The following is a 26711-nucleotide window of genomic DNA, read 5'->3' on the forward strand; positions in this document are numbered from 1 at the left end:
TTAAAATAACATTAAACGGGTTGTTATTTTGTTTATTTAATTTGATTTATTTAAAGGAGAATTGCACACTTTATTTTACCTCATTTTCTATTGTTTTTGTATTATTTATTTCTGCGCATCAGACTTGAAAAAAAAAAAGTAACTGCTTTCAACTGCTACACTTTTTGCCCAGTCTGTTTATATAGTGTTGGGTTTATGTTTTGTTTTTATTTTATTTTATTTTATTTAGTTTAAAGGAGAATTGCACACTTTCTTGTACCCCATTTTCTAAGGGTTTTACATTTATTTATATTTATTTTAATGAAAAAGTACATGATGTAATATAAATATGTTGGAGTCATATACACCGTGTGAGTGCACTTACAAATCTTACAACACAGGCATAAAAACTTGTTTCTGCAGCTGACTAAAAGAGCCTGGATCAGTGAGTTACTACTTCTTTAATTCAATGTTGATGAGCATCAAAGAAAATGGTTAATGTTCAGCTTGTGTTAATGTCATTGAGACCTATTGAAAAGTTGTTCCTGTAGTGACATACAGTAGCCCTACTAGTGAACACAGGTTTGGGCTGACTGAGCCACAGGCTCATGGAGACTTAGGGTATCAGGGGGACACAGAGGTCATGTTCCGGCCTAGTTTTCGGTCTTGTGATTTGAGAGATCTGATATCTTATTTTGTGCTAATAAATGACACAAACGATGTGTAGTCAAAGAGAAGTTATTCATCTAATCATTCCTGCTTCATCAAAATTCAATTTCTGACAAATTCCAGGATTTAGATGGTTTAGTGATGTGAGATAACAGAAGAATGTACCTGTAGGAGAACCAAACAAATGTTACTTTGTATTTTGAGTTCTCCCCTGGAAGTGATTTTGGTATAGATGGGCCATTGTATTTAAACAAGCAGTATTCTACTGAGTGACCTGTATTCAGAATGTATCTATAAAGAGAAATTTAGTTTGTCATTGTAAACCCACAGCACAGTAAGGATGACATGTTCTTCATAGATCTAGCCTTTTAATTTTGCTCTTAAGTGCTTTCTCAAAGTACACCAAATTCATGCTTTTTACTTTAAAATGTAAAAAAAAAATCTTGCAGGGGTGCTTCCCCCCGCACTGTACTCTACTGCAGAGGTTCTCAAATGTTTTTCAGCCAAGGACCCCTTACAAGATAGAAAATATACCGGGGACCCCCTCATTCTGATTTGTAATTTTGGGCTAAGCTTAATTGTTTCCACGGTAACGTGCTTGACTTTTAATTTGATAGGTTTGTTATTAGAATGTAATCCATGAACCATTTTAGATTTAAAGCATAAACTATTTTCGTTGAACTATGAAGATTTTGCAAAATATATATATATATATATATATATATATTTTTTTATTACATTACATTTACATTACCTCATTTAGCAGACGCTTTTGTTTTGTCCAAAGCGACTTACAATATCACAATTTGTCAACAGTACAGAAAACCACTATGCAACACAATCAATGACAGCCAAGATATTTTGATAGACTAGCACCATGTAGGAAGTAGTTTGAGAAGGAATAAGTAACATGTAGCATTTTTTTTTTTTTTTTTTTTTTTTTTTTTACCTGAAAACTTTTCGCGGACCCCCTGGCAAAGTGCCACGGACCCCCATTTGAGAACCACTGCTCTACTGTCTCACCCTGCTTCTTCACCATGCTAACAGCCACAAACAGGAACAAACTCACCCGCATCACACATAACGCCTCAAAACTCATTGGACTCCCCACCTAAAACCTCTCAGACCTCAATAACAAAGCCCTAACACGCAGAGCACTCACCATAGTGCAAGACTCCACACACTCCCTCAATCCACTCTTCTCACTCCTCCCATCTGGCCACAGGTACAGGGCAAACGGGCCCACTTCAAAACCTGCTTTGTGCCATCAGCTATTGAGGTACTGAATAATATAACAGACACTGAATGGAGGTGTGTTACATGTTGTGTGCGGGTCATATGTATTTATGTATGCATGTATTTATGTGAGGCCGAAAGTGCAAGCTGTGAAAACAAATTTCCCTCAAGGGACCAAAAAAAGAAATTGTATTGTATTGCATTGTTTTAAAATTAAGGGGTTGTCCTACAACCCAGGTTTTATGAGTGAAGCGAGGCTCCCACCTCAGGTGCCTTGCTGCCAGTCTGTCTGGTCTGTGGCCGAATGCCGGGTGAGTGGGGTTATCCCGGTCCAATTTCCAGGCGTGAGGGCGCAGGGCCCCGCCTCGACCCGAGCTATTGGATCGGAGACCATGAGACAGTCAGGAGGATCGCCCCGGATTTTCCAAGGGTCCAGTCTGCATCCTGTCAACGGTCTAATGAATGGTTGGAAAGGACACTTTTATAGTAATAAAAGGTAAGAGCATTCGATAGCGTGTACCACGCAGAGATGGCAATAGGTGGGAGCCCAGCTTCAACGAAATAAAACCAATTTTTCTTAAAACCAGTGAAGAGATCTGTCAGTGCGCTGAGATCATTTCACTTTCCAATGCAAATCAACTTGTTTCAAGAATTCTGTAGAGTCAAAACTCCATTGGAACAAGTTAAATTGTCTCAGCCTTCCATAAGCGATATGTATGTATCAATAAGTAATGCATTTTAGTCCCCTGAGACATTCGAGCCAGAACTGTTATTGAATGACAATACAGTGCAGAATGTGTAATTTCAATTGTTGGAGCAGATTTTCTGACTTCCCTCTCCACCCTGTTTCTTCAATCCAGCTTATACGAGATTCCCACCGTCTCTCCCTCCTCCTTCTCCCAACACTTCCACGGCCTTCTGGAGGAGGCGGACGAAATGGACAGTATCCACGATGTGACGCTGCAGGCTGGCGACCGCACCTTCCCCGCCCACAAGTACATCCTGTCCATGAGGTCTGAGTTCTTCCGGAAGCAGTTTGTGGGCGAGATCGATGAGGAGCCAGATGGAGAGGTGAGGAGGAGCCAAGACGCCGTGGGCTGTGATCTGCTCATCTTGGAGAAGATCTCCCCGGAGATGCTGGAGTACGCCCTGCACTTCATCTACACCGACTCCTGCGAGCTGCTGCTGCATGGGGCCCGGCCCAGAGTCTCCGGGGAGCCGCCGAGCCAGAACCAGGTGAGGAGAATCCACCTCCGATATGATGGAGGCTCCTCTCTGACTACAGCTACGAAATGTTTTGTTATTAGTATTATACCGCTGGCGCTGGTAATGGCGACAGGCAGCAGTATGAGTGAGAGCGTTGTGGTTTTTAACCTGTTTAACCGTCCCTACTAATCCTTATTTTCAACTGATCTGTGTGTGACAGTTGCAGCAATGACTCACCTAAGTTTGACAGGCTTTTCCCTCCTTTTGATGGTTTTATGCCAATTTCTGAGCGGACTTTGTGGGCACCGGGAGCCCCTCCAATATAGCCGTGAGTTCTTCCTGCTTTTGCGCAACTCCAATGCGGGCGTCGTGGAGCCCTCGGCGGCTCTTCCAGCAGAGATCGCCCGGTCGGCGGCAGGCTCTTACGCTGCGAACAGGAGCTGGACATCCAGGCCGACGGGGTTGAGGAAAAGGGGAAGACGTGGCGGCGTGCGCCAGAGGCTGAAGAGACAGGGCCACCGTCGGATCCCCCTTCCCACAATCATTCTTGCCAACGTTCAGTCACTTCGCAACAAAGTCGACGAGCTCCAGGCTAATGTAAAGTTTCTGCCGGAGTACAGAAACGCCTGTCTTCTTGCTCTAACCGAGACATGGCTCAAAGAACATGACTAACTTTCCGATCTGGAGATAGACGGCTTCAGTGAACCCATCCGCCTTGACAGAGACCCCACAGTGACCGGCAAATCACTCGGTGGAGGTCTATGTTTTTATGTCAATAAAGCCTGGTGTAATATGGTGGTCGTCAGGGAGACCCTGTGTACTCCTGACATTGAACTCCTGCCCGTATCCCTACAACCCTTTTATTTACCAAGGGAATTTCCACAATTATTTGTCACGCTTGTATACATTCACCCGAAGGCTAATGTTGATGTAGCAACTCGAACCATGGTTAAAACAGTGCAGCGGCTTCAAGGAATTTCGCGGGACGCACCTAACCTGGTTATGGGCGATTTTAACCATTGTAAACCTGGGAAGTCTTTGTGTAACTTTTACCAGTATGTCACTTGCCCGACACGACTTACGAAATGTCTGGATCTTTGTTATGGATCCGTCAAAGGAGCTTATAAATCCCTCAGCAGAGCTCCACTCGGCATGTCGGATCACAACTCCGTTTATTTGGTTCCGTCCTACAAACCGGTCCTGAAGAGAAACAAGGCGGAACGACGTTTAGTTCCGGTTTGTTCGGAGGAGTCTATTCAATGTCTCCAGGCCTGTTACAGCTGCACAGACTGGGACCTATTTAAAAATGACTGCGAGGAGTACTTAGATGAACTCACTGAGACTGTGTCTGCATACGTCACTTTTTGTGAGGACTTGGTCATCCCCCGCAAATCAATTTAAATTTTTCCAAACAATAAACTATGGGTCTCCAAATCTGTCAAAACCACAATCAACCAGCGTAATATCAGTTTTATGCAAGGAGATATGACACGCTACAGGGAACTACAAAAACAAGCTAAAAAAGAACTTAAGCTTGCTAAATGTAAATACAAGGACAAAGTACAGAACATGTTTAGTGCTGGTAACTCATGCCCTGCTTGGGAGGGTGTAAAGTCTATGATGGGGATGCAGTCCAAGAAAGCTCCAATTGCCTACAATGGCAAACCTGACCTTGTCCTTTCCAACGAACTGAACACTTTTTATAATCGTTTTAATGTTCATGATTTTAGCGAGGAGCTGTCAGGTTTTTATAATGTCGCCCCTGGGCAAAGCAGTGTCCACTTTGATAGGGGTAAGGTCCTAAAACTTTTCCGAGGTGTAAAGGACAGGACAAGTCCTGGCCCCGACGGCATTGGAGGTCGTATACTTAAAAACTGTGCCGAACAGTTGGCCGACATATTCTGTTTTATTTTCATGTTATCACTCCAGCTCCACATTGTTCCCTGTCTTTGGAAGAATTCTACTAGTGTGCCTGTCCCCAAAAACAAAGCCCCAAAGTCTCTCAATCACTACAGGCCTGTGGCGCTTACTTCTCTTGTTATGAAGTCGTTTGAGAAGATTGTGAAGGACGAGCTTCTGAACAATGTCCAGGAAAACTTGGATCCGCTCCAATTTGCCTACAGGCCAAGCAGGGTGTCGATGATGCAATAAGCACTCTTTTAAACTTGATCCACACCCACCTAGAGGTGCAAAGAGCTTTGTGCGTCTCTGCTTTTTATTGATTTCTCTTCCGCTTTTAATTGCATCCAGCCTCATATTTTAGCAAGTATTTTAAAGACGACCTACAACATTGATCCTGGGCTGATATGTTGGCTGATAAACTTTTTAACTGACAGGTCACAACGCGTGAGAGTAAACAGCACTTTGTCCGATGTGCTCTTTTCCTCCACTGGATCGCCCCACTGGTGTGTCCTCTCTGCACCTTTATTCATTTTATACACAAACCTGTGCCAAAGTCACTTTATGAAGCGTCACATTATTAAATTAGCTGATGACTCCGTCATAGTGTCGCTCCTCAACAATGATGATCCTGACCATGGCCCTGTAGTGAAGGACTTCATTGATTGGTGTAAATTATCCTTCCTTGATATTAATGTGTCAAAGACCAAAGAGATGCACATTGATTTTAGACAGATCCCCTCTGTCATCTCCCCTGTTATTATCAATGAGCAGGCTGTGGAGGTTGTACAGCAGTACAAATACCTCGGCACTATAATAGACCATAAGCTGACCTTTGACCCTCATGTAGACCATCAACAGACAGAGGCTTTTCCACCCTGACAAGAATAAAATACTTAATAATATTGCTGTATGTGAAAATGGGCAAATTAAGATACTGAATATCCATCAGCATTATCAGCAGCTTCAACCCGAAAATGTTTATATCAGCCCTCAAAAACCTGTCTAACCCCACTATTTAATAAAGAGTGTGCCCCACTGTCTCTTGTCCCTTGGCCAGGATTCAGAGCAGGAGAGCCTTATCAGCAGCCTGCAGGACCTGGACCTGAGAGGTCGCTCGGCCCTTGAGGTCTACCGCTCCCTCCCCCCCGCGACCCAAGGGGATGGGGACAAGGCAAAGAGTAAGGCCTCCAAGCCTGGCAAGAAAGGGAAGGGAGGCAAAGGTGACAAGGCTGGAGTAAACGAAGGAAGGACCAACCCCGTGAAGACCTTACAGGGCATCGCAAAGAAGCTGGCCCTGGGCAGCCTGTCTGCACGGTGAGAAAGAGTGCTCTAAATCTGAGGCAGTATGCATTTTGGTCTCGGTTGTTTCAACTGTGTTTCCTTTTCTCCTTGACAGACTGGACGGAGTCAAATATGAACACGGAAAGATCAATATGATTCACAAGAAAACGGGCAACAAACCCAAATTCAACCAGAAAAAATGGCAAGTGATACTATTGTGTTAGCCTGTTATTCAAACTTCATCGTTTAACTCATAAACTTATTTCCTCTTCTAGTCTGAGATTGCAGTCACTTCAGAGCATTTCTATGAGGGGGCGGCCTTCGGTCTTCCCTAATAGTCAAGCAGAAAGGGCCCTCAGATTTTGAGATACCCCTACCCGAGGTAGAACAAATGACAACAATGATTTTTCTTATCTTTAGGGTCTCCCATTAATGAAATTGATTCTTGTCAAATTTTATTTTTGGGGAAAAAATGTTTTTTTGGCTGTTCTTTAGAACTACCCCAAACCCTGAAAAAGAGTCAAATTAGGCCAGTCCGAATAGGGGAAAGGTGACAAAAAAGCCCATAACTTGAGAATGCTCACTCTTTTCCTCATCAGATTTGCTGAGGTATGAACCAGGTGGCTGCCCCACTTTACATCACCAAATAGTCAGAAAATGATTTACCTAAAAAGATCATGAATTATAGTCATGTAAATATAGCTTTAGTTTAGGCGGAAATTGTACTTTGTGGTGATAGGAACATAGGACTCCATCACTTTTCTCTCATTTATCAGAAAAACAGAAATCCCTGAAAAATATACCATTACTGAATTGTCTAGGGTGCTATTGAACACTGACCAGTAATTGTATGGAGATATCTGGTACAGTTCTATTGCAAATTAGATTGCTTTATACATAGGCCTACCTTTTCTCTGAAACAGTCAAAATTCCGAATGGGGGAATAATACTAATAATAATCATTTTATTTGGTGACACCTTTCAAAACACCCAAGGTCACTGTACAGTGCATAAGAGACATAACATTGTAAAAGATCATACATAAAAACAACAGGCATGGCAAACACCAGCATCATTAAAATACGACGAGCGTAGATATAAGAAAAGACAGGAGATACACACGGCAGGCGAATAACAGATTAAGTGCTGTATATGATTAAAGTGAGTAGGCCAATTTGAACAGGTGGGTTTTGAGGTGGGATTTTAATGTGGTGATGAAGTCAGACTGTTGGATGTGTGGGGGCAAGGAGTTCCAGAGTCTGGGTGCAGAGCAGCTGAAGGCCCTAGCACCCATGGTACTGAGGCAAGAGGTGGGGATGGTCAGGAGGCCAGCTGAGGAAGAGCGTAGGGAGCGGAAAGGGGTGTATTCCTGGAGGAGGTCAGAGAGATGGGTGGGTGCTAGGTTGTGTAGGGCTTTGTAAGTGAGCAGAAGGTTTTTGAAGTCAATCCGGTAGTGAATGGGAAGCCAGTGGAGTTGAATGAGGACAGGGGTGAGGTGGTCAGATGATTTAGTGCAGGTGATGATCCAGGCATTTGGAGTCTGTTGAGCAATTTGGTGGGTAGGCCAGAGAGAAGAGAGCTGCAGTAATCAATCTGGGATGTAACAAATGTGTGGATGAGGACTTCGGTGCTGTGTTGGGACAGGGATGGGCGGAGTCTGGAGATGTTGCGGATATGGAAGAAAGCAGACCGGGTGATATTTTTTATGTGGGGTGCAAAGGAAAGGGTGCTGTCCAGAATGACACTGAGGCTCTTGACTTGCGTGGAGAAGGGAACAGGGATGCTGTCAATGATGATGTTTGGGGCAGTGGTGTTTTGAGCTTTGGAGACAATGTTTTTGGAGCCGATGAGCAAGGCCTCGATTTTACTGCCGTTTAACTTGAGGAAGTTCCTGCTCATCTAGCTCCTGATGTCCTGGAGGCAGGCGGTGAGGGAGGTGGGAGGAAGAGCGGTAGTGGTTTTAGTGGAGATATAGACCTGGTATCATCGGTGTAGCAGTGAAACTGGACACCATGGTGTCGGAGGATTTTACCCAGGGGGAGGAGGTAGGTGATGAATAGGAGTGGATCCAATACTGACCCCTGGGTAAAATGGCAGAACACCCGGACGTGTGGTTCCCTAGTTGGACAAACTGTTGTCTGTCAGTGAGGTAGGATGCAAACCAGGGAAGTGCAACACCAGTGATTCCAATGTTCGCCAGGTGCTCCAGAAGTAGTGGGTGGGAGATGGTATCGAAAGCAGCGGAGAGGTCAAGGAGGATGAGGATGATGAGGATTCCAGAGTCAGCTGCACGGAGGAGGTCGTTAGTGATTTTTACCAGGGCTGTTTCAGTGCTGTGATTAGGGCGGAAACCATATTGAAATGGTTCATGGAGGGTGTTTGAGTCGAGGTTGGACTGGAGTTGGGCGGCAATCACCCTCTCAAGAGTTTTGGAGATGAATGGGAGGTTGGAGTTGGGACGGTAGTCGTTCAGGTCAGATGGGTACTGTAGCCTATAAGTTAAGAATGCTCACTCTGATGGTCATCATATTTGGAGAGGGAAATACCAGGTGGCTGAACTACATCACCAAATAGTCAGAATGTGGGGAACCCAATAAAATAAAGTTGATCTAAATTACAAGCCTCTAAAACATAGGTTTTAGAGGCTTTACAACAAGGTGTAAATATTGGAAGTTTGATTGAAACTGGAACATTAATCCAAACTATAAATCAGTAGTATCTCCTGTCTTGACATGATGAAATAATACAAGTATAATAGTAATCATAATACATTTGTTTTATGGTAGCCCCAAATCTCAGTGCTTCATTTCATTTCATAAACAAAAACAGGAGAACAGACTAGAAAACAAAATAACCAAGGCAAAAATAAAACAGAACAGAGGAATAAAAAGTGACTGCTCATTTGACCTGGTATATGGACACTTGTTTCACATTATTTTTGACACCCCTAATCCAAATATGAAATACAGTATCAGCCCTTTGTTGAACGTATTATGACCCTACCAGATTATTGTGCCAGTGTTTGGGAGTCTGGGGCACATTCACAAGCTAATACTCCATGGACTGCAATTGTTAAGCTTGCAAAAGACTGATGCAAACAAAACTGTAAATATTGTGTGCGGATATGTGTAAATATTGTTCAGTCTGTAGGCAGCCTGTCTATCAGGAGACAATCATGTTTAACACTGCCAGCCGTTTTTTTTTTACTGTAGGTAGCTTCTGCCAAAGGTTTTTTTTGAGGATTCTGGCTCATCTTTCAAGAGCCGAGGATTCTTTTCTGCTAAGATTTTGTGAACACAAAATATCTCAAAAGAACTAATAGAATGTGTGCTTTCTCTGTCTAAAAGAGTTAGTTTGTAGAGTTAGTAGTTATGTAGGCATTAGCACTTGAATACAGCATGGTTTCAGCGTCTGAAAATTTAAGCTGAGATAAATAGCTTTTTGTGAAATTCGATAGAACAGTCACTTTAACCATTCATTTTTGGCATCAGTAAGACGTCAGACATCTAAACAATAGTTTTGAACAGTAATTTCCTCCATAACAGCAGGAAACCCCCCTCTCCTTCAAACTCCTCCCTCCGTGTGTGTTCTTCTCCTCTCTCCATGGCTGCAGCGGGCGTGTCACAAGCGAGTTGCTGCTGTCTGTGCTGCTGCTCCTGTCTGCTGGCGGCCGCTGGGCGAGTCTGGATGGGCTCGCTCGTTTCTTGGGGTTTCGGTTGAGAGCTTTGATGAAGCTTTTGCGATTCTGGTCTTATTTATGCTGCGTGTTTCAAAGTGTGTTGCACCCATAATATATTATGCAAATTTGCAATCCCCCACCGCCAGCAACCAGCGCGAAAGCGAAAGTGTTTTCGCCAATCCATTTTACAGTATGAGAATGGTTTCATCGCGCGTTCCCCTGCAGTTTTGGCTCGGCTTTTTCTAGTCTGGAGAGCACTGTCGCCACTTAGTGGGTCGGTGGAATGGGTTGTACACGTTCGGTGGCTCCCATATTTATATAGGAGATGTAAAAGGCTTAGATGCACGTCCCACCGTCAATTTTTTTTTTTTTTTTTTTTTGACGTATCAAATCGTCATTGGCAGTCAACCGTTGGATTTTTTTTGACGTATCAACTCGTCATTGGCAGTGAACGTGTTAATATATCCTTAGTATCATTGTCCATTTGTCAGATTAAGCTATCACAATGTTAAATGTTTTCCTCTTCTGTGTATCATATTGTAACCTTTTTCCCAAGTATTTGGATCTTTCATTGTTGCTGCACGTACATAAGATGTGTTTCTGTGAGAGGTCAAGTATATAGATACTAGAATGTCAAATGTCAGGTTCCTCAGAGACGTTTGGGGACACATTTTGACATTCTGCAGAGCAGGTACAGAACTCCATACAGGGGAGGCCAACAGAGAGGCACTGGCACTTTCCACTCTCTCCACAGTTTGGATATTTGCAATACAAGTGAGTAATGTCTCTCACTTCTGTAGGTGCTGGGGGTTTCCTAAATAGGACTGGTTTAATGGCTCCATCTCTATCAATCCATCCCTTGCCGATAGGACTCCATAACAGGGGTTTGGGCATGTGACTGTGACACCATGTCGCTGTCTGATACATTGCTTTTTGCACATGTTGTGCAAATGCATCCTCTGTTGGTGGCAGGTTTGCAGAGGCTGCATATGTTGTTGATGCAATTATGAACCTCGGTTCATCCAAGTTTGTGCACATCAGTCCATTTTCCTTTTTATTTTTTCCGTAAAGCAGAAGCGCAAATTCTCTTGCGACTGGCAAAATGGGCCAGATCTTTGAGCTCACTGCGATGGGTCTTGAGTTTGGTGAATGCTGTTGTCTTTCCTATTCTGTACAAACTACTTGTTGTGTGACAGTCAGTGAGTGCATGACATGCTGGTAGACAGCAAGAGCAATGTATCAGACACTGATATGGTTTCGCAGTCACATGCTCAAACCCCAGCACCTACAGAAGTGAGAGACATTACTCACTGGTATTACAAAGATGCAAACTGTGGAGAGAGTGGAAAGTGCCAGTGCTTCTCTGTTGGCCTTCCAACATCTTATGTACCTGCAGCAACAATGAAAGATCCAAATACTTCAGAAAAAGGTTACAATATGATACACAGAAGAGGAACAAAATGTAACATTGTGATAGCTTAATCTGACAAATGGACAATGATACTAAGGATACAGTATATTAAACATGATCGTCTCCAGATAGACAGGCTGCCTCCAGACTGAACAATATTTAGACAGTTTTGTTTAACAAATTTAACACGAGAGGAAGGGGGTTGTGGGCACATTTACCACTGGTACAGGGTTGTGGCACGAGGCGAAGCCGAGTGCTATAAACCCTGTACCAGTGGTAAATGTGCCCACAACCCCCGACCTCGAGTGTTAAATTTGTTTTCTACAACAGCTACCAAATAATATAAAAAATACACAATTGTAACATCCAATTCATTTATTTATAATCATTACTGGTTTCAGAATACATTTATCCTTCCGCCACAGAATATAGTTCCATACACAAGATCAATGATTGCACTAAACATTTAGTTGCCTTTGAGCCAAAAAACAACTAACCTATTCCTTAACGGGATTCACAGTTATTGATACATTGCCTGTAAAAGTACAGTTATTTAAACAGTTATCTAAAGCAGCCAGTTTTGGTGGTGGTGTGTTGATATCTGGTGACGGCAGAGGGCGTTTGTTTGTTTGACAGTCCCAGGTTCAGGGTCCGGGCGCTAGTCCGACCTCCCGCTAGTCCGAACTCGTGACAACTCGAGCTCAGCCAGTTCTCTCTCCCCAATTTCACCATGTCGTTCTTTGTTCACTTCACCTTCATCTTCATCTAACCACTGCTCAAAACTCAATCCACCCAGTAAATCAAACGTTACTACGAAATCGGACATTTCCTTGTTACAGATCGGCCATTTCCTTGTTGAAGATTTGCAGACTGACAGGCTAACAGTGGGCGGAGTCAGCACAGGGAACGGAGTCAGCATCAGGGAGCGGAGTGATACTGCGGTTGGAGCCGAACTGTAGATTGTTGGCGTATTTACCACTGTTGCTAGCCAATCAGAATCCAGTATTCACTCATGCCGTTGTAGAATTGCATTTTTGCAAGCCTTACAATTGCAGTCCATGGAGTATAAGGTTGTGAATGTGCCCCAGACTCAAACACTAGCACAATAATCTGATAGGGTCATAATACGTTCAACAAAGGGCTGATACTGTATTTCATATTTGGATATTTGGACTTTGGCTGTGAAAAAAGTGTCCATATACCTGGACAAATAAGCAGTCACTTTTTATTTCTCTGTTCTGTTTTATTTTTGCCTTGGTTATTTTGTTTGCTAGTCCATTTTTCTAGTCTGTTTTTGTGATTGTGTATTATGTATTATGATTACTATTATACTTGGATATATGTTCCAGTTTCAATAAAACTTCCAATATTTACACCTTGTATTTCTATGTTAAATGGTAAATGGCCTGTATTTATATAGCGCTTTTATCCAAAGCGCTTTACAATCAGTAGGTACATTCACCCATTCATACACCGATGGCGGCAGGCTGCCACGCAGGGTGCTGGCACACCATCAGGAGCAATTGGGGTTCAGTATCTTGCCCATGGACACTTCGAAATGCAGACTGGAGGAGGTGGGAATCAAACCACCGACCTCTTTTATCCAAAGCGATTTAACAAATTTAACACGAGAGGGAGGGGGTTGTGGGCACATTTACCACTGGTACAGGGTTGTGGCACGAGGCGAAGCCGAGTGCTATAAACCCTGTACCAGTGGTAAATGTGCCCACAACCCCCGACCTCGAGTGTTAAATTTGTTTTCTACAACGGCTACCAAATAATATAAAAAATACACAATTGTAACATCCAATTCATTTATTTATAATCATTACTGGTTTCAGAATACATTTATCCTTCCGCCACAGAATATAGTTCCATACACAAGATCAATGATTGCACTAAACATTTAGTTGCCTTTGAGCCAAAAAACAACTAACCTATTCCTTAACGGGATTCACAGTTATTGATACATTGCCTGTAAAAGTACAGTTATTTAAACAGTTATCTAAAGCAGCCCGTTTTGGTGGTGGTGTGTTGATATATGGTGACGGCAGAGGGCGTTTGTTTGTTTGACAGTCCCAGGTTCGGGGTCCGGGCGCTAGTCCGACCTCCCGCTAGTCCGACCTCCCGCTAGTCCGAACTCGTGACAACTCAAGCTCAGCCAGTTCTCTCTCCCCAATTTCACCATGTCGTTCTTTGTTCACTTCACCTTCATCTTCATCTAACCACTGCTCAAAACTCAATCCACCCAGTAAATCAAACGTTACTACAAAATCGGACATTTCCTTGTGTTAGAGATCGGCCATTTCCTTGTTGAAGATTTGCAGACTGAAGGCTAACAGTGGGCGGAGTCAGCACAGGGAACGGAGTCAGCATCAGGGAGCGGAGTGATACTGCGGTTGGAGCCGAACTGTAGATTGTTGGCGTATTTACCACTGTTGCTAGCCAATCAGAATCCAGTATTCACTCATGCCGTTGTAGAATAATGGACGACCCGCTCTACCATGAGCTACAGCCGCTCCAGGCGGTTTGTAATTTAGATCAACTTTATTTTATTGGTTTACCCACATTCTGACTATTTGGTGATGTAGTTCAGCCACCTGGTATTTCCCTCTCCAAATATGATGACCATCAGAGTGAGCATTCTTAACTTATAGGCTATTATGCTACTTATCCCCCATTCGGACTGGCCTAATCTGACTGTTTCAGAGAAGAGGTAGTAGGCCTATGTCTAAAGAAATATAATTTGCAATAGAACGGTACCAGATATCTCCATACAACTACTGGTTAGTGTTCAATAGCACCCTAGACAATTCAGTAATGGTATATTTTTCAGGGATTTCTGTTTTTCTGATAAATGAGAGAAAAGTGATGCAGTCCTATGTTCCTATCACCACAAAGTACAATTTCCGCCTAAACTAAAGCTATATTTACATGACTATAATTCATTATCTTTTTGGGTAAATCATTTTCTAACTATTTGGTGATGTAGGGCAGCCACCTGGTTCATACCTCAGCAAATCTGATGAGGAAAAGAGTGAGCATTCTCAAGTTATGGGCTTTTTTGTCACCTTTCCCCTATTCGGACTGGCCTAATTTGGCTCTTTTTCAGGGATTGGGGTAGTTCTAAAGAACAGCCAAAAAAACATTTTTTCCCCAAAAATAAAATTTGACAAGAATCAATTTCATTAATGGGAGACCCTAAAGATAAGAAAAATAATTGTCATTTGTTCTACCTCGGGTAGGGGTATCTCGAAAACTAAAGCCTTTTTTGAGGACTTGCTGCTAGACTATAACCAATCACTAGAGACCAAGGTGGCAGGGCAGCCGCAGCAGTCTTGCTCTGCCTGCTGGAGCTGAATCTCTCTAGTCACAAGCACAAGCTAACATAGCTAGCTAATGCTAGCCAGCTACTAAGCAAAATCGTCCGACTTTGTACCGTTCATTTTAACGAACGTCTTATCGTACACTGCAGTAACTAATAAGATGTTCGTTAACACAAAAAGTACAAAGTTGGCCAACTTTGGCTGCTTAACGTTAGTAGCTACGGCGTGGTAGGCTGTGTGTTAAACTGCTATCTGCTTCAGGCAATCTCTGCTTTGGCCACAGCTGTGTCTGTTTCTGTTGCGCATGACTGACAACAGCATTAGCCAATCAGCGCGGGTGATTGGATTAATTTTCAACCAGAGAAAAAGCATTTGCACATGGTGATGCCAGACCAAGAAGAGCCAAATCCACAACTGTGGAGTGGGCGTGGCTTCGAAGGTCTGGAGCCAGGCTACTATTGTCTAATAACAGGAGTAGCTGTACACTAGGTTCTTATATAAACAATATGTTCATTCTCTGACAAGCCTCTCTCGGTCTCTCTCCACAGCTCCTACCTTTGTGATGTTACTCTCAAATCTGAAGATGGGAAAGAGTTTCCCTGTCACAAAAGTGTTCTCTGTGCCAGACTTGGTGAGAACTTCTTGAACTACACACCACATGACAGAAATGCTGACTACAAAGCTGTGTCATACTTCACCTCTGTGTTAATTCATGCATCACTTCAAGGGTGTGATTATGAAGTCTATTTTGTTGAATTATTGATACATGTCATTTGAAATATATAAAAAATAAATTGGTGAGTGTTGGTTTCTTATCTTTCTTCCTGTGTTTTCTACAGAGTACTTCCACAGTATGCTGGGGAACCCCTGGATTGAGGTATGCCATGTTCCCCCCCCCCCTCTTTCTTTTCATGTTTGTTTCTTAACACAGGTGTCACTCTTATGAACCCCTCTAAAATTATTGTCCATGCTGAACACAAAACAGTTTCATGGTTGTCTGTGCGTCATCTCAGTGTTGGAACATGGTTGTCCAGGGCTGGTAATGCTGTTGTCTTATGCCCCCCTCAGGCCACATCCTGTACTGCACTGGAGATGCCCACTAGCTCAGAGATTCTGCAGGCCATTCTCGAGTATATTTACACCGACGAGTCTCCCACCATCAAAGGTAGATTCTCAATTTTTTCTCATTTTGAATTGGTGTTGCTATGCTATAAGCTCTATGGTTTACTGATTTGCCAGACTCAACAGTACCGTACAGTACAGTACTACTACTAGGTCAGACTGTACCTTTGCTTCTTTTCCCCACAGAGTCTCTAAATGTAGAGTTTGTCTGCAGCGTCCTGGTTGTGGCTGACCAGCTGCTCATCACACGCCTGAAGGAGATGTGTGAGGTCGCCATCACTGAGAATTGTACGTCCTGTCTCTCTTACCCCTCTCCTCTCAAGCCTCTTACTTTGTCATCATCTTTTTCCGACTCCTTTCATCTGCGTGTAATGCTGCAATCACGTCATGTGGGTATCACAGTTATAATCACTTCAGGGTAAAAAGCAACAATGCATTTGTACTTGTTTGAGGCAGTTTTCACACTTGACATACAGTGATACATTTGACTTAATGTTTTGCAGTAAACCAAACATTGTAATGTGAACCAAATTAAAACAAAAACACAGCAAACAGCTGTGTGCCATTTTACAGTGTTTTATGTTGTATGTTAAGAGTTGTGATCACAAAATGACTGGAAATCCTTCATTTTGTAGGTTTGATTTGACATTAATGCATCATTGTCTTAACTGGGAGGAAAAAACGGGTCCAATGCCAAACCCCAAAATTCCCAAGTAGTACTTAAGATCTGAAGGGTCAGGGTGACGTATTTAAAATTATATTTTTAAATATTAGACTCATCTTTCCCACATGACTTGAATGCAGCATGATTTCACAAGCTGAAAAGATGGTAGAGAACACTTCTTGGAGAGTGATTACTCAGAGATGATGTCTAAGCTGCTTGCTTTGCTCTTGTCAGTGACTCTGAAGAATGCAGCGGAGCTGCTGGAGTTTGCTGCCATGTACAACGCAGAGCAGCTAAAACTCTCCTGCCTCCAGTTCATCGTGCTCAACATGGCTGCTCTGCTGGAGTCCAAGTGAGTTGGTACACACAAAGAAAAGAAGGTTCCTCAGTGGTTCTTGGGCTAAAATATAGAGCTGTAATGACTCAAATTACAGTTTGATCTGGATAAAGCCTGCACATCAGAATAAATTACTGTCTGATCTGGATAAAGCCTGCACATTAGAATACATAGCCCAGTGTGGCTTTAAAAAGGCCTTTTAATGCTGCTGGTTTAGAGGCTTTCTACTCTGGTATACACACACACACACACACACACAAAATCTGGTACTACAGTATTATATGACCTTTTTTGTTAAGAGCATAGTGTTCTTCTGTGGAAGATTTTGTTCAGTGTGTATTCACTATATTTCTGGGCAAGGAAATTCTGATACATACAAAAACTGGATGTTTTTCTTATTTTTTGTGTGCGTGCATGCATATATTTATGTTGTGTATATGTGTCTGTCTGCTTCCTCCCTGGCCTGTTTGTGTTACCCTCAGAGCGCTGGATATTCTTAGTGATGAAGTGCTGCTGGAGCTGTCTGCAGCCTACAGGAGGATGGTGAGTCAGTTAACCCAAACAGCCTGCCTGGTTCTCATCTTAACCAAACAGCCTGCCTGGTTCTCATCTTAACCCAAACAGCCTGCCTGGTTCTCATCTTAACCCAAACAGCCTGCCTGGTTCTCATCTTAACCCAAACAGCCTGCCTGGTTCTCATCTTAACCCAAACAGCCTACCTGGTTCTCATTGTAACCCAAACAGCCTGCCTGGTTCTCATTGTAACCCAAACAGCCTGCCTGATTCTCATCTTAACCCAAACAGCCTGCCTGGTTCTCATCTTAACCCAAACAGCCTGCCTGGTTCTCATCTTAACCCAAACAGCCTGCCTGGTTCTCATCTTAACCCAAACAGCCTGCCTGGTTCTCATCTTAACCCAAACAGCCTGCCTGGTTCTCATCTTAACCAAACAGCCTGCCTGGTTCTCATCTTAACCCAAACAGCCTACCTGGTTCTCATTGTAACCCAAACAGCCTGCCTGGTTCTCATTGTAACCCAAACAGCCTGCCTGGTTCTCATCTTAACCCAAACAGCCTACCTGGTTCTCATTGTAACCCAAACAGCCTGCCTGGTTCTCATTGTAACCCAAACAGCCTGCCTGGTTCTCATCTTAACCCAAACAGCCTGCCTGGTTCTCATCTTAACCCAAACAGCCTACCTGGTTCTCATTGTAACCCAAACAGCCTGCCTGGTTCTCATTGTAACCCAAACAGCCTGCCTGGTTCTCATCTTAACCCAAACAGCCTACCTGGTTCTCATTGTAACCCAAACAGCCTGCCTGGTTCTCATTGTAACCCAAACAGCCTGCCTGGTTCTCATCTTAACCCAAACAGCCTGCCTGGTGCTCATCTTAACCCAAACAGCCTGCCTGGTTCTCATCTTAACCCAAACAGCCTGCCTGGTTCTCATCTTAACCCAAACAGCCTGCCTGGTGCTCATCTTAACCCAAACAGCCTAGTGAGATTTCTACTGCATCTAGCCAGTGTTATGTCGACCCCCTGAAGGGTGTTTGCAATACACATATTGAAAAGGCAATACACATATCGAAATACAATACACATATCGAAAATACAATACAGTTGTTGTATTTTCGAGATGTGTATTGTATTTGCAATATGTGCATTGTATTTAAGCATTTCGGTATTGTATTTATTGTTACACATGTATTGTATTCTTCAGATGTGTATTGTATTTTCAATATATGTATTGTATTTCCAATATGTGTATTGTATTTCAATGTATGCATAGTATTTCAATGTGTGTATTGTATTTGATTTAGGCACGATCCACCCTCCATAATTAGGGGTGTCACGATACCCTCAGTTCACGTTACGATATGATACATGATATTGGGTTCACGATAACGATACGATACGATATTTATTAATTTTTTACAAAACTTGAATAATGAAAATATATCACTGGAAAAATAGTCTTATTTGAAATACACAAAATGCAAAACAAATGCTGTTGTTGGAAATTGTTATAATAATAAGATAAGGCTTAACTTGCAATATAATGTGTCACACTGTCACAAACTAAACATTTGTTACATGGTAGGCCTAAAAGAAAAATAAACTATACAATCTATATCTTAACTTATGCAGGCAATGAGCTGTGTATTGTGTAGGCTAGTACTATCTTCATATTTAATTGTCATCCTCTTAAGAGGATGATTCCTCTTCAATGAATTCTCTGACTGCACTGTATGTTGAGCGTTGGGCAGCGTTAATTGACGATTGAAGCGTATCAAGTTAACGTTACTCGTACAATTAGACATGGTAATAGTAACGTACAATTAGAAATTGTTTCGGGAGTACAGAGCTGCATCGCCTAATGACAGATAGCCTATTATGCGCACATTAGACGCATTCAGAGCGAGATTCATTTGTAGGCTATACTATTAACTGCTTACCCGACATGTTGTGCCCATGGAAACCATGGCAGGAACTAGTTCATTTCAGACTACTGTAGGTCTAGTCTTTAGAGATGAGGGGAGACATCTCGCCTGCCACTTGGACCGGCGGGGTCTCCTTGTCAGAGTGTCCGTCCGTGCCTCTGCCAGTGCAGGCGGCAGACACACAGCCAGTGCGCTGCTGTCATCCATTGAAACACACGGTCCGCATGGGGATAACCGCACGGGAAAACGTGAATAAGTGTTGCACAAACTTCGCCAGCAATGCATTAGTCTATAAATAGCGCATTTAATCTTGTCGGTTATTTAATGAGTCGGTTTAGTCCCCATTTCAAGCAAAGCAATGAAAAAGATAGAGCGAGAATACAGATCAGTGCCGGCCCGTCAGTGCAGCATGTTCAGAGGTTCTTTTTCTCGGGATATAGTTTTTCATCTCCACGATATCGTCACGTTTTGATATCGCGAAATTCCGTGGGACTTTGATATCGTGAAATTTCGTGGGACGAAATATCGTGACATCCCTAATATATATATATGAAGAGTTCATTTGCAAAAACAGGTAAACGCCATTCTTAAAATGAACAAACAACATCTGTTTGATACTCCCTGGAGTTTATTGTTTATTGTTTATTAGGATCCCCATTAGTTACAGCAAGGCTGCAGCTATTCTTCCTGGGGTCTGTCAACATTAAAAATAACAGTACAAAACATAACACAACAAAACAAAACAAGAAACGAAAAGAAAATATTCTGCTAATCAAGCAGAGACTTACTAATAAATCAAATCAAATCAAAAACAAATCACAACAAGACAAAAGCATAAACTAAACAATAGCACTATGAAATTTTAAAATCTGTCTAATGTCAACGTCAGACACAAAAGTCTGAAAAGAAGTCCACAGTCCCTTTATACAGTATGTAGCCAAATGATACATCTTATATAACAAGACTTCCACAACTGATCTCATTAGATACATACACATACATTCACTTACATACACTTGTCATTTATACTGATTAGAGAGATGTTGTTTAGCTAATAGTTTAAAAGTTATTTTGCTGTTAGTTTGTGTGATGTGCCTGGGAAACAGATTCCACTCATACATACCTCTGTATACAGCAGTTATTTTACCTGAATTTGACTTCACAGTTGGCAATGTAAAATATCCTCCAGCAGCATGTCTAGTACTGTATTCATGTTTATCAGCGCTGCAGCATAGCTCTTGGTACAACACATGGTGATTATTGAGGTGATTTATGTGGAAATTATCAGATGAATATGTTTTAGTTATGATTGATAATAAACATTTCCCAAAAATAAATAAATTACAGTATCAATACATCAATATATAAAATAAAATGATAAAAAATCCAAACGGAGATACCTGTTTTTGCAAATGAACTCTTCAAATATATATATATATATATATATATATATATATATATATATATATATATATATATATATATATATATATATATATATATTTTTTTTTTTTTTTTTTTTGTCAAGTCAAAGGAAATATCCACCATATAACACTTTTTTGGCATTGAACCTTGCATTTCTGGGCCTATTTTGCTGTTTGCTGGTGTCCTTTTCTTACTGTCATGAATGCTTGGCTAAATATAGAGGCTGACGTCACATCAACATATTTCTGGTACAATTGAGTTTAAAAGCAGAACATTTTTCAGCATCAGCAGTAAACATCAGTCCCTCAGACTCAGTTTCTCCTGCAAAGCATTGAGCATCACAGAGAGTTAAGAGTTTCCCCTGAGTGGATTTTTTTCCAGTCCACCTTCTCTTTTTTCTTACCATATTTGATGAAAATGAAAACGGGGCCAGGTTTTTATATACAATTTACCTTATGCTGGAACAGTTTGACTGAGTTAAAGTAAATAAAAAAGAGTCCTATAATGCATCTTGACGTATTTTAATCTCTCTGTTTTTGTTCCGTTTGGTATCAGATCCCAGCAATGCAGAGGAGATTCATCACCCCCTACCCCGATGCCCCAGACCTCAGTGAGTACGAGAAGGAGAATTTGGACTCAACGTTCAGCCCCAAAACGGAAGCAGAACTGGATCACTCCTGCAGGTACACAAGCTTATTACTAATTATTTCCATGTTCTTGCTAGTTAGATTATTAAAAATCATTTTTGTAATACTAAAGAGATATGGATGAAAAGACCTAAATTGCAAAGTTCAGGATTAACGGCATCAAGCTTATTTTAAAATGCATCACTGTTCTTCTCATGTCTGTACAGACCAAAAAAATGCAGATGAGTCCTGACCTGACCTGACCTGTAAACATTGAAATGGCGATATTTAGGATTTGGGTTGAAACCAATGTCTCAAATTTTTTGACTTAAATTAAAGGCCTTTTAAAATTGCTTAAATGTGGCAAACATTTGCCTTTAGATCTTAAATACTTTCAGAGGTCTTACAACTTTTGACCATCTTGTTTTTTTTTACCCAAATAAAAATTGGCCAGTCATTGTACAAAATGGTCTCCTTCATAGGGAAACTCTGTTGAAGAAGGCCAAGATGAAGGCCAAGAAGAAACTGCGGCGACGCTCTGACAGCTCAGGAGGTTACACCCTCTCTGATATCATTCAGAGCCCCCCTACTGCTGGTACACGCCCGTGCACGCACAGACACACACACATACACACGCACAGTCGCACACATACTGTACATGCACAGACACAGCTAGGCTATATTGATTATAATAGGGGTGTCAACGGTTAAAAAAATGGGATCTTCTACCAGCGTTTAACCGTTAGAGCTATATAACCGCTAGAGGGCACTGTCGCCATTCAAATACCAAACCCATAGATTCATAGTTGGTACCAGGTGGTAGATCATGGATTCATGTGGTTTTAACGACTGTGCCGAACGCTAGTTTTTAACGGAGACTGCACCTTTTCTCTGCCTGAGGAAACGTACCCTCGATGGTAAGGAGCATTAGGATACAGCAGCACTTGGATACAAGTGGCTAACGTTAGCTCCATCCATTTACAACAGTGTTTTTTGCTACAACGTTAGCAAGTAAATGACGTTACATTACCATCTTCAGCAAATCCCAGCTGCTGGGCGATCTGAAGCCATATATTGTCCTTCATTTCGTTGTTGAGGTACTGTAGGCTAGTCCTCGTGGTGTTTGTCATACAAAACACCACGTGTGAACACTTTAGTGTAACGTTAAAGTTATCATCTGTATCTTACAGGCACATTATCACGTCAGTTTATTTTTTTTATGAGAAATGAATGATGATTCCAAATGAGTCCAAAACACAGCAAAATCATTGTCAAAACTTTATTTAAAAGGGGGAAAAAAAGGTGTACTCGGTGATTGATTTTTCTAAACGGATATGATTTAGTATCCGGTTATCCATGTACACGGTGACTCCCCGAGATTATAATCTAGATTTCATTAAACACTGACATAGAACATTTAAATCAATTAGCATCTTTATTCAGACAATCAATAGTTTAATATACTCGCGTACATTTTCATTTCAGTTACACATAGTTATTAACCTCTTCCACCCGAGCGGGCCCGCACCTGTCATCTCTCACAAATGACGCTCTAGAACAGGCTAGCAAGCACCAAATGAGACATGGAGCACACAGACATTTCGGGAAGAAACGTGGCTACAAGACTGTAACAAGAATTTTTACTCGAACAAAAAATAATTCCAACCCCAAGCAGCAATATGAGGAGCATGTAGCAAGAACACAAAAATGGTGCATGCCTGCATTTATGTGATGATTTGTTTTTGCGACTGAATCCTTAGCTGTGCCATTCGAAAGCTAAGCGCCTGCTGTTTCCAACCGTGTAAGGCTCGTCGCTGAAAGATGAAAACTCACTCAGCAGGCTGTCAAAGAAGGCAAAAACGTTTTTTTTTTACTTTTTACAGATAAAACTATAAATGATGTCTTACCTTTGCTGTTTTCCGATCAAAAGTTGTGTTCGACTTCATAAAAACGATACTAACTGCTACTCCTAACACCTCTTCATCTTGAAAAAAATAATTTTTACAGTCATGGTGTTTACAAAGCCATATGGAGGGTTTTACGTAAAGTGGGTCGCCTTCACACAATATACAATCTTTGTGTTCGCCTCCAAGGCATTTCCTGGAAAAGTGTGTGACGTGAATTCTTGCAGTACACATCGATTCTATTGGCTCTGACGGTTCCATAGAGGTGTCAATCATCCAAACAGACCCATGGGTTCCCGAGATATCCCTCCGCATAACGCTCCAGGCTTTGCCTGTGTATTGAAGAATCCCTGCTTTACGCATTGAATGCAGTACGCGCACGTAAAAACACAGTTCTCTAGCGTTATTCATTGATCTCGTTGTAGTTGTTTTATATTTCAATTAAATGAGAGAAAAAAAGTTTTTCAGTCTTCTACCATAGAAATTCAAATGGCACACAGCATGCCCAAAATGTGCCCAAATCAGGTCCGCCTGGACCTACCTACCTGTAGTAAAACATCTGTAAAATTGCTCTGGTTCACTTTCTAAGGATTTGCTTTGGTACAAGCACTCATAAGATATTACTCTAGTGCACCATAGACAAATTTAGCTGCCAACCCATGATTTTCAGGTGGTTTTCATCCAAAATTTTGTGTTTTTTTGGTGGAGCTTGAATTTCTATTTATTTATTTTTTTGCTATGTTCTAACTGATTTTACTCTGATACAGTACATTTTGAATTGATTCTTCTGACACACTTCTCACAGGTGTTGGCTATCTTTTCTAATAATCAGGGGGAAAAAACTGTAGTTGTGGAGATATACTGCATTCAGTTTGGGCATGTCATTTTTGGAAGGTGAGCTGAAAAATAGGCTTAGGGATTAACAGGTTAATACTAAACACAAACACACACACACACACACGCACACAATTCACTTGAACGATGTGACGCACATTTCCAGCTCATCTCTCTCTCTGTCATTACAGGTTAAAATCCATTTAGATTCACGACCTGTCAGCACATACTCACACAAGACCATGGCAGACCACACGACCTGTCAGCACATACTCACACAAGACCATGGCAGACCACACTCAGTATTCTTACCCTCTCAACTATCAAGTCCCTTTGTAATAATAACTAGAGTAACAGCCTCTTTTCCCTCCCAGTGATTTCCCCCTGCCTCGTGAAGTCAGGCAAGGCCAACTCCACCGAGTCCCTGCAGGAGGTGCTGACGTCGGACTCGGAGGGCAGTTACATGGGGGTGGGCAGCCCCCGGGACACGCAGTCACCCGTCTTCCATGACAGGCTTGAGGTGAGTATCACATCACCATAACACTCGGATTGCAAACGTGACGAAAATTAGGGTATTTTACATCTTGCATATGCAGCATGTGCTTAAAATTCAAACTACTGTACTGTATGACATGAAACAATGAACAAACTTAGGATAGATACAAGATATAATACACAAAAAGTAAAAGTGAAATGTGTTTTTGTGCACTGGTCAAAAATGCCAGCTTATTTCGAATAGGTTAACAGACTAAAAGGAAATGTAGTAGGTGAGACTTTATGAAACAGAATATCATTTAGCCTGTGTAGCTGATCCTGAGACTAAAGATACTATGATCACAGCATGAAATCTTCATGATGTCCATTCATCTTCATGCTGTGTTTATCACGTGCAGGATGAGAAGGCTGTTAATCAGAGGCTGAAGACCCCAACCAGCACCCCCACATCCCTGAGGAACGGCCTCCCTATGCTCCCCAGGAGCTCCGCTCCAGAGCCAATCCCCGAAATCCCAGCCTGGTGAGACGGGCTTTCAGGATCCTGGGCTACATCTCAACACGTCTTCTTGAGACTTAATACAGATTAACCCGACTTTGGCACAATCTTTATGTAGTCCCGTTTCATTTTGAGGAGGCGGTATGGAGAAAGGAGGGAGCTGTCAGTAAATCAAAGAGAAAGTTGAGCTGTACGTGTGACTTTGTGTTATTCCGATCTGCAGTCCTGCCCATCCGCCCCCAGTCTTGGATCTGAGAGCCATCATGGACATGGAAGCCAACTCTCTGCAGACCCTCGGAGCCACTCCCAAAAGCCCTGGGAGGTACGACAGGTCCATTATATTTATTTTAACTGAGCAGGTCACTTACAAGCAAATTGTTGTTTACAATGACCATGTTGTAAATCACTTTTGTCAAGACCCGGAGAGCCTGACAAATTCATAATTTCGTAAATTAATTTATTCATTTCCAAAATAATTCAGTCGTTGTTTAATCATGTGAATTATCTCGTCATTGGACTATGGCTCAGTCTCCATCCGCCAGTTTCTTCATCTGTCCGTCTGTCCTGTGATGCCTGTGATTACTATTGTGTGAAGGAAAGCTGTTGTGAAATACTTGAATGAACATTATTTCCTCACTGTTGTTCACTTAGCCTAACTGTTGATATGCTCCTCTGTCTGCAGTGTCAGCATTATCAGCAAGCACTCTCCTGTTGCTACTAAGCTGTCCCAGAAGCAGAGGAAGATGATGGCCATGGCCAACAAGGAGGCCAGTGTGGAGTCCGCTGTGTCCAAACCTACCACTGCCGTCACCCCATCCAAAAGCAGTGTGAAGTCCTGGTGAGTGGGCCTAGAACCACACTGTAGTAGCACCACTTGTCATGAGTTAACTTCATGGTTCCTCTTGATGTCTTCATAACACCTTCCTGGTGACTGACTCTCTGCCAGGACTCTGCATTCCACACAGTGTGTTGGCATTAGTGAGAATGTATCCATTCACCAGGGGCCTGTCTCACAAAGGTGGCTCACTTTGATCACTATGCTGCACAGCTAACCTGCTCTGGAGCAAGTTCAGTCTACTCTAGGCCAGTGGTTCCCAACCTTTTTTGTGCCGTGTACCCCTTGAGCTGTTTTGCCATGCCAAGTGTACCCCCTGACAGCGTGTTGATTCTCCCAAATTTGTTCCATTAATCTCATTCAACTTTTACTATCCAACACAACTGATTATTAAATTAAAACAATATTAAATTAAAATCATTTTGAATGACTCCCCTTTAATACAAATAGCTATACACTTATTGAGAATGAACAAAATATGATATAGCCTATATAGAGATAGATATATTCAGACTCACACAGTAACAGTTCCAACTATTTTTATTCAGTCACTTGGCACCTTTAAAAAGACACCTGAGCTAGTTTGTCTTTCATAAGCTTTGACAGTTCTGGGGGCAGCTGTTACCAGGCAAAATTACTCTAACTGCAAAGCGAATTGACCTGCTTGCTTCATTTTATTCACAACTTGTCCAACAATATTAATTGACATATCATCGATCCGACGGGAGACCGTGTTGTTTGAGAGCGTCTGCTGCTTTCTTGTTGATCGCTTCAGCTAATATCAGGGCTGCAGGGAGAATCAGATCCTGAACGAGAGAGCTATTGTCTGACCTGCAGCCAGCGT

The 26711-nt window shown here is 42.1% G+C and overlaps 1 protein-coding gene across 2 annotated transcripts in view; it reads left to right on the forward strand.

Annotated features, from left to right (window-relative positions):
• ibtk (inhibitor of Bruton agammaglobulinemia tyrosine kinase) overlaps positions 1-26711 on the forward strand; it is a 68412-nt gene that overhangs the window by 17214 nt on the left and 24487 nt on the right. For both annotated transcript variants that reach the window (XM_083646339.1, XM_083646340.1), the window contains exons 12-26: positions 2745-3120; positions 6050-6306; positions 6389-6475; positions 15238-15320; positions 15529-15566; positions 15758-15854; positions 15998-16099; positions 16710-16827; positions 17295-17355; positions 21233-21360; positions 21786-21898; positions 24416-24561; positions 24935-25056; positions 25256-25354; positions 25715-25870. In XM_083646339.1, coding sequence (XP_083502465.1) covers positions 2745-3120; positions 6050-6306; positions 6389-6475; positions 15238-15320; positions 15529-15566; positions 15758-15854; positions 15998-16099; positions 16710-16827; positions 17295-17355; positions 21233-21360; positions 21786-21898; positions 24416-24561; positions 24935-25056; positions 25256-25354; positions 25715-25870 — 1983 coding nt within the window. The remainder of the gene's footprint in view (positions 1-2744; positions 3121-6049; positions 6307-6388; positions 6476-15237; positions 15321-15528; positions 15567-15757; positions 15855-15997; positions 16100-16709; positions 16828-17294; positions 17356-21232; positions 21361-21785; positions 21899-24415; positions 24562-24934; positions 25057-25255; positions 25355-25714; positions 25871-26711) is intronic.

The sequence above is a fragment of the Poromitra crassiceps genome (genome assembly GCF_964638095.1).
Source record: "Poromitra crassiceps genome assembly, chromosome: 1".
Lineage (NCBI taxonomy): Eukaryota > Metazoa > Chordata > Actinopteri > Beryciformes > Melamphaidae > Poromitra > Poromitra crassiceps.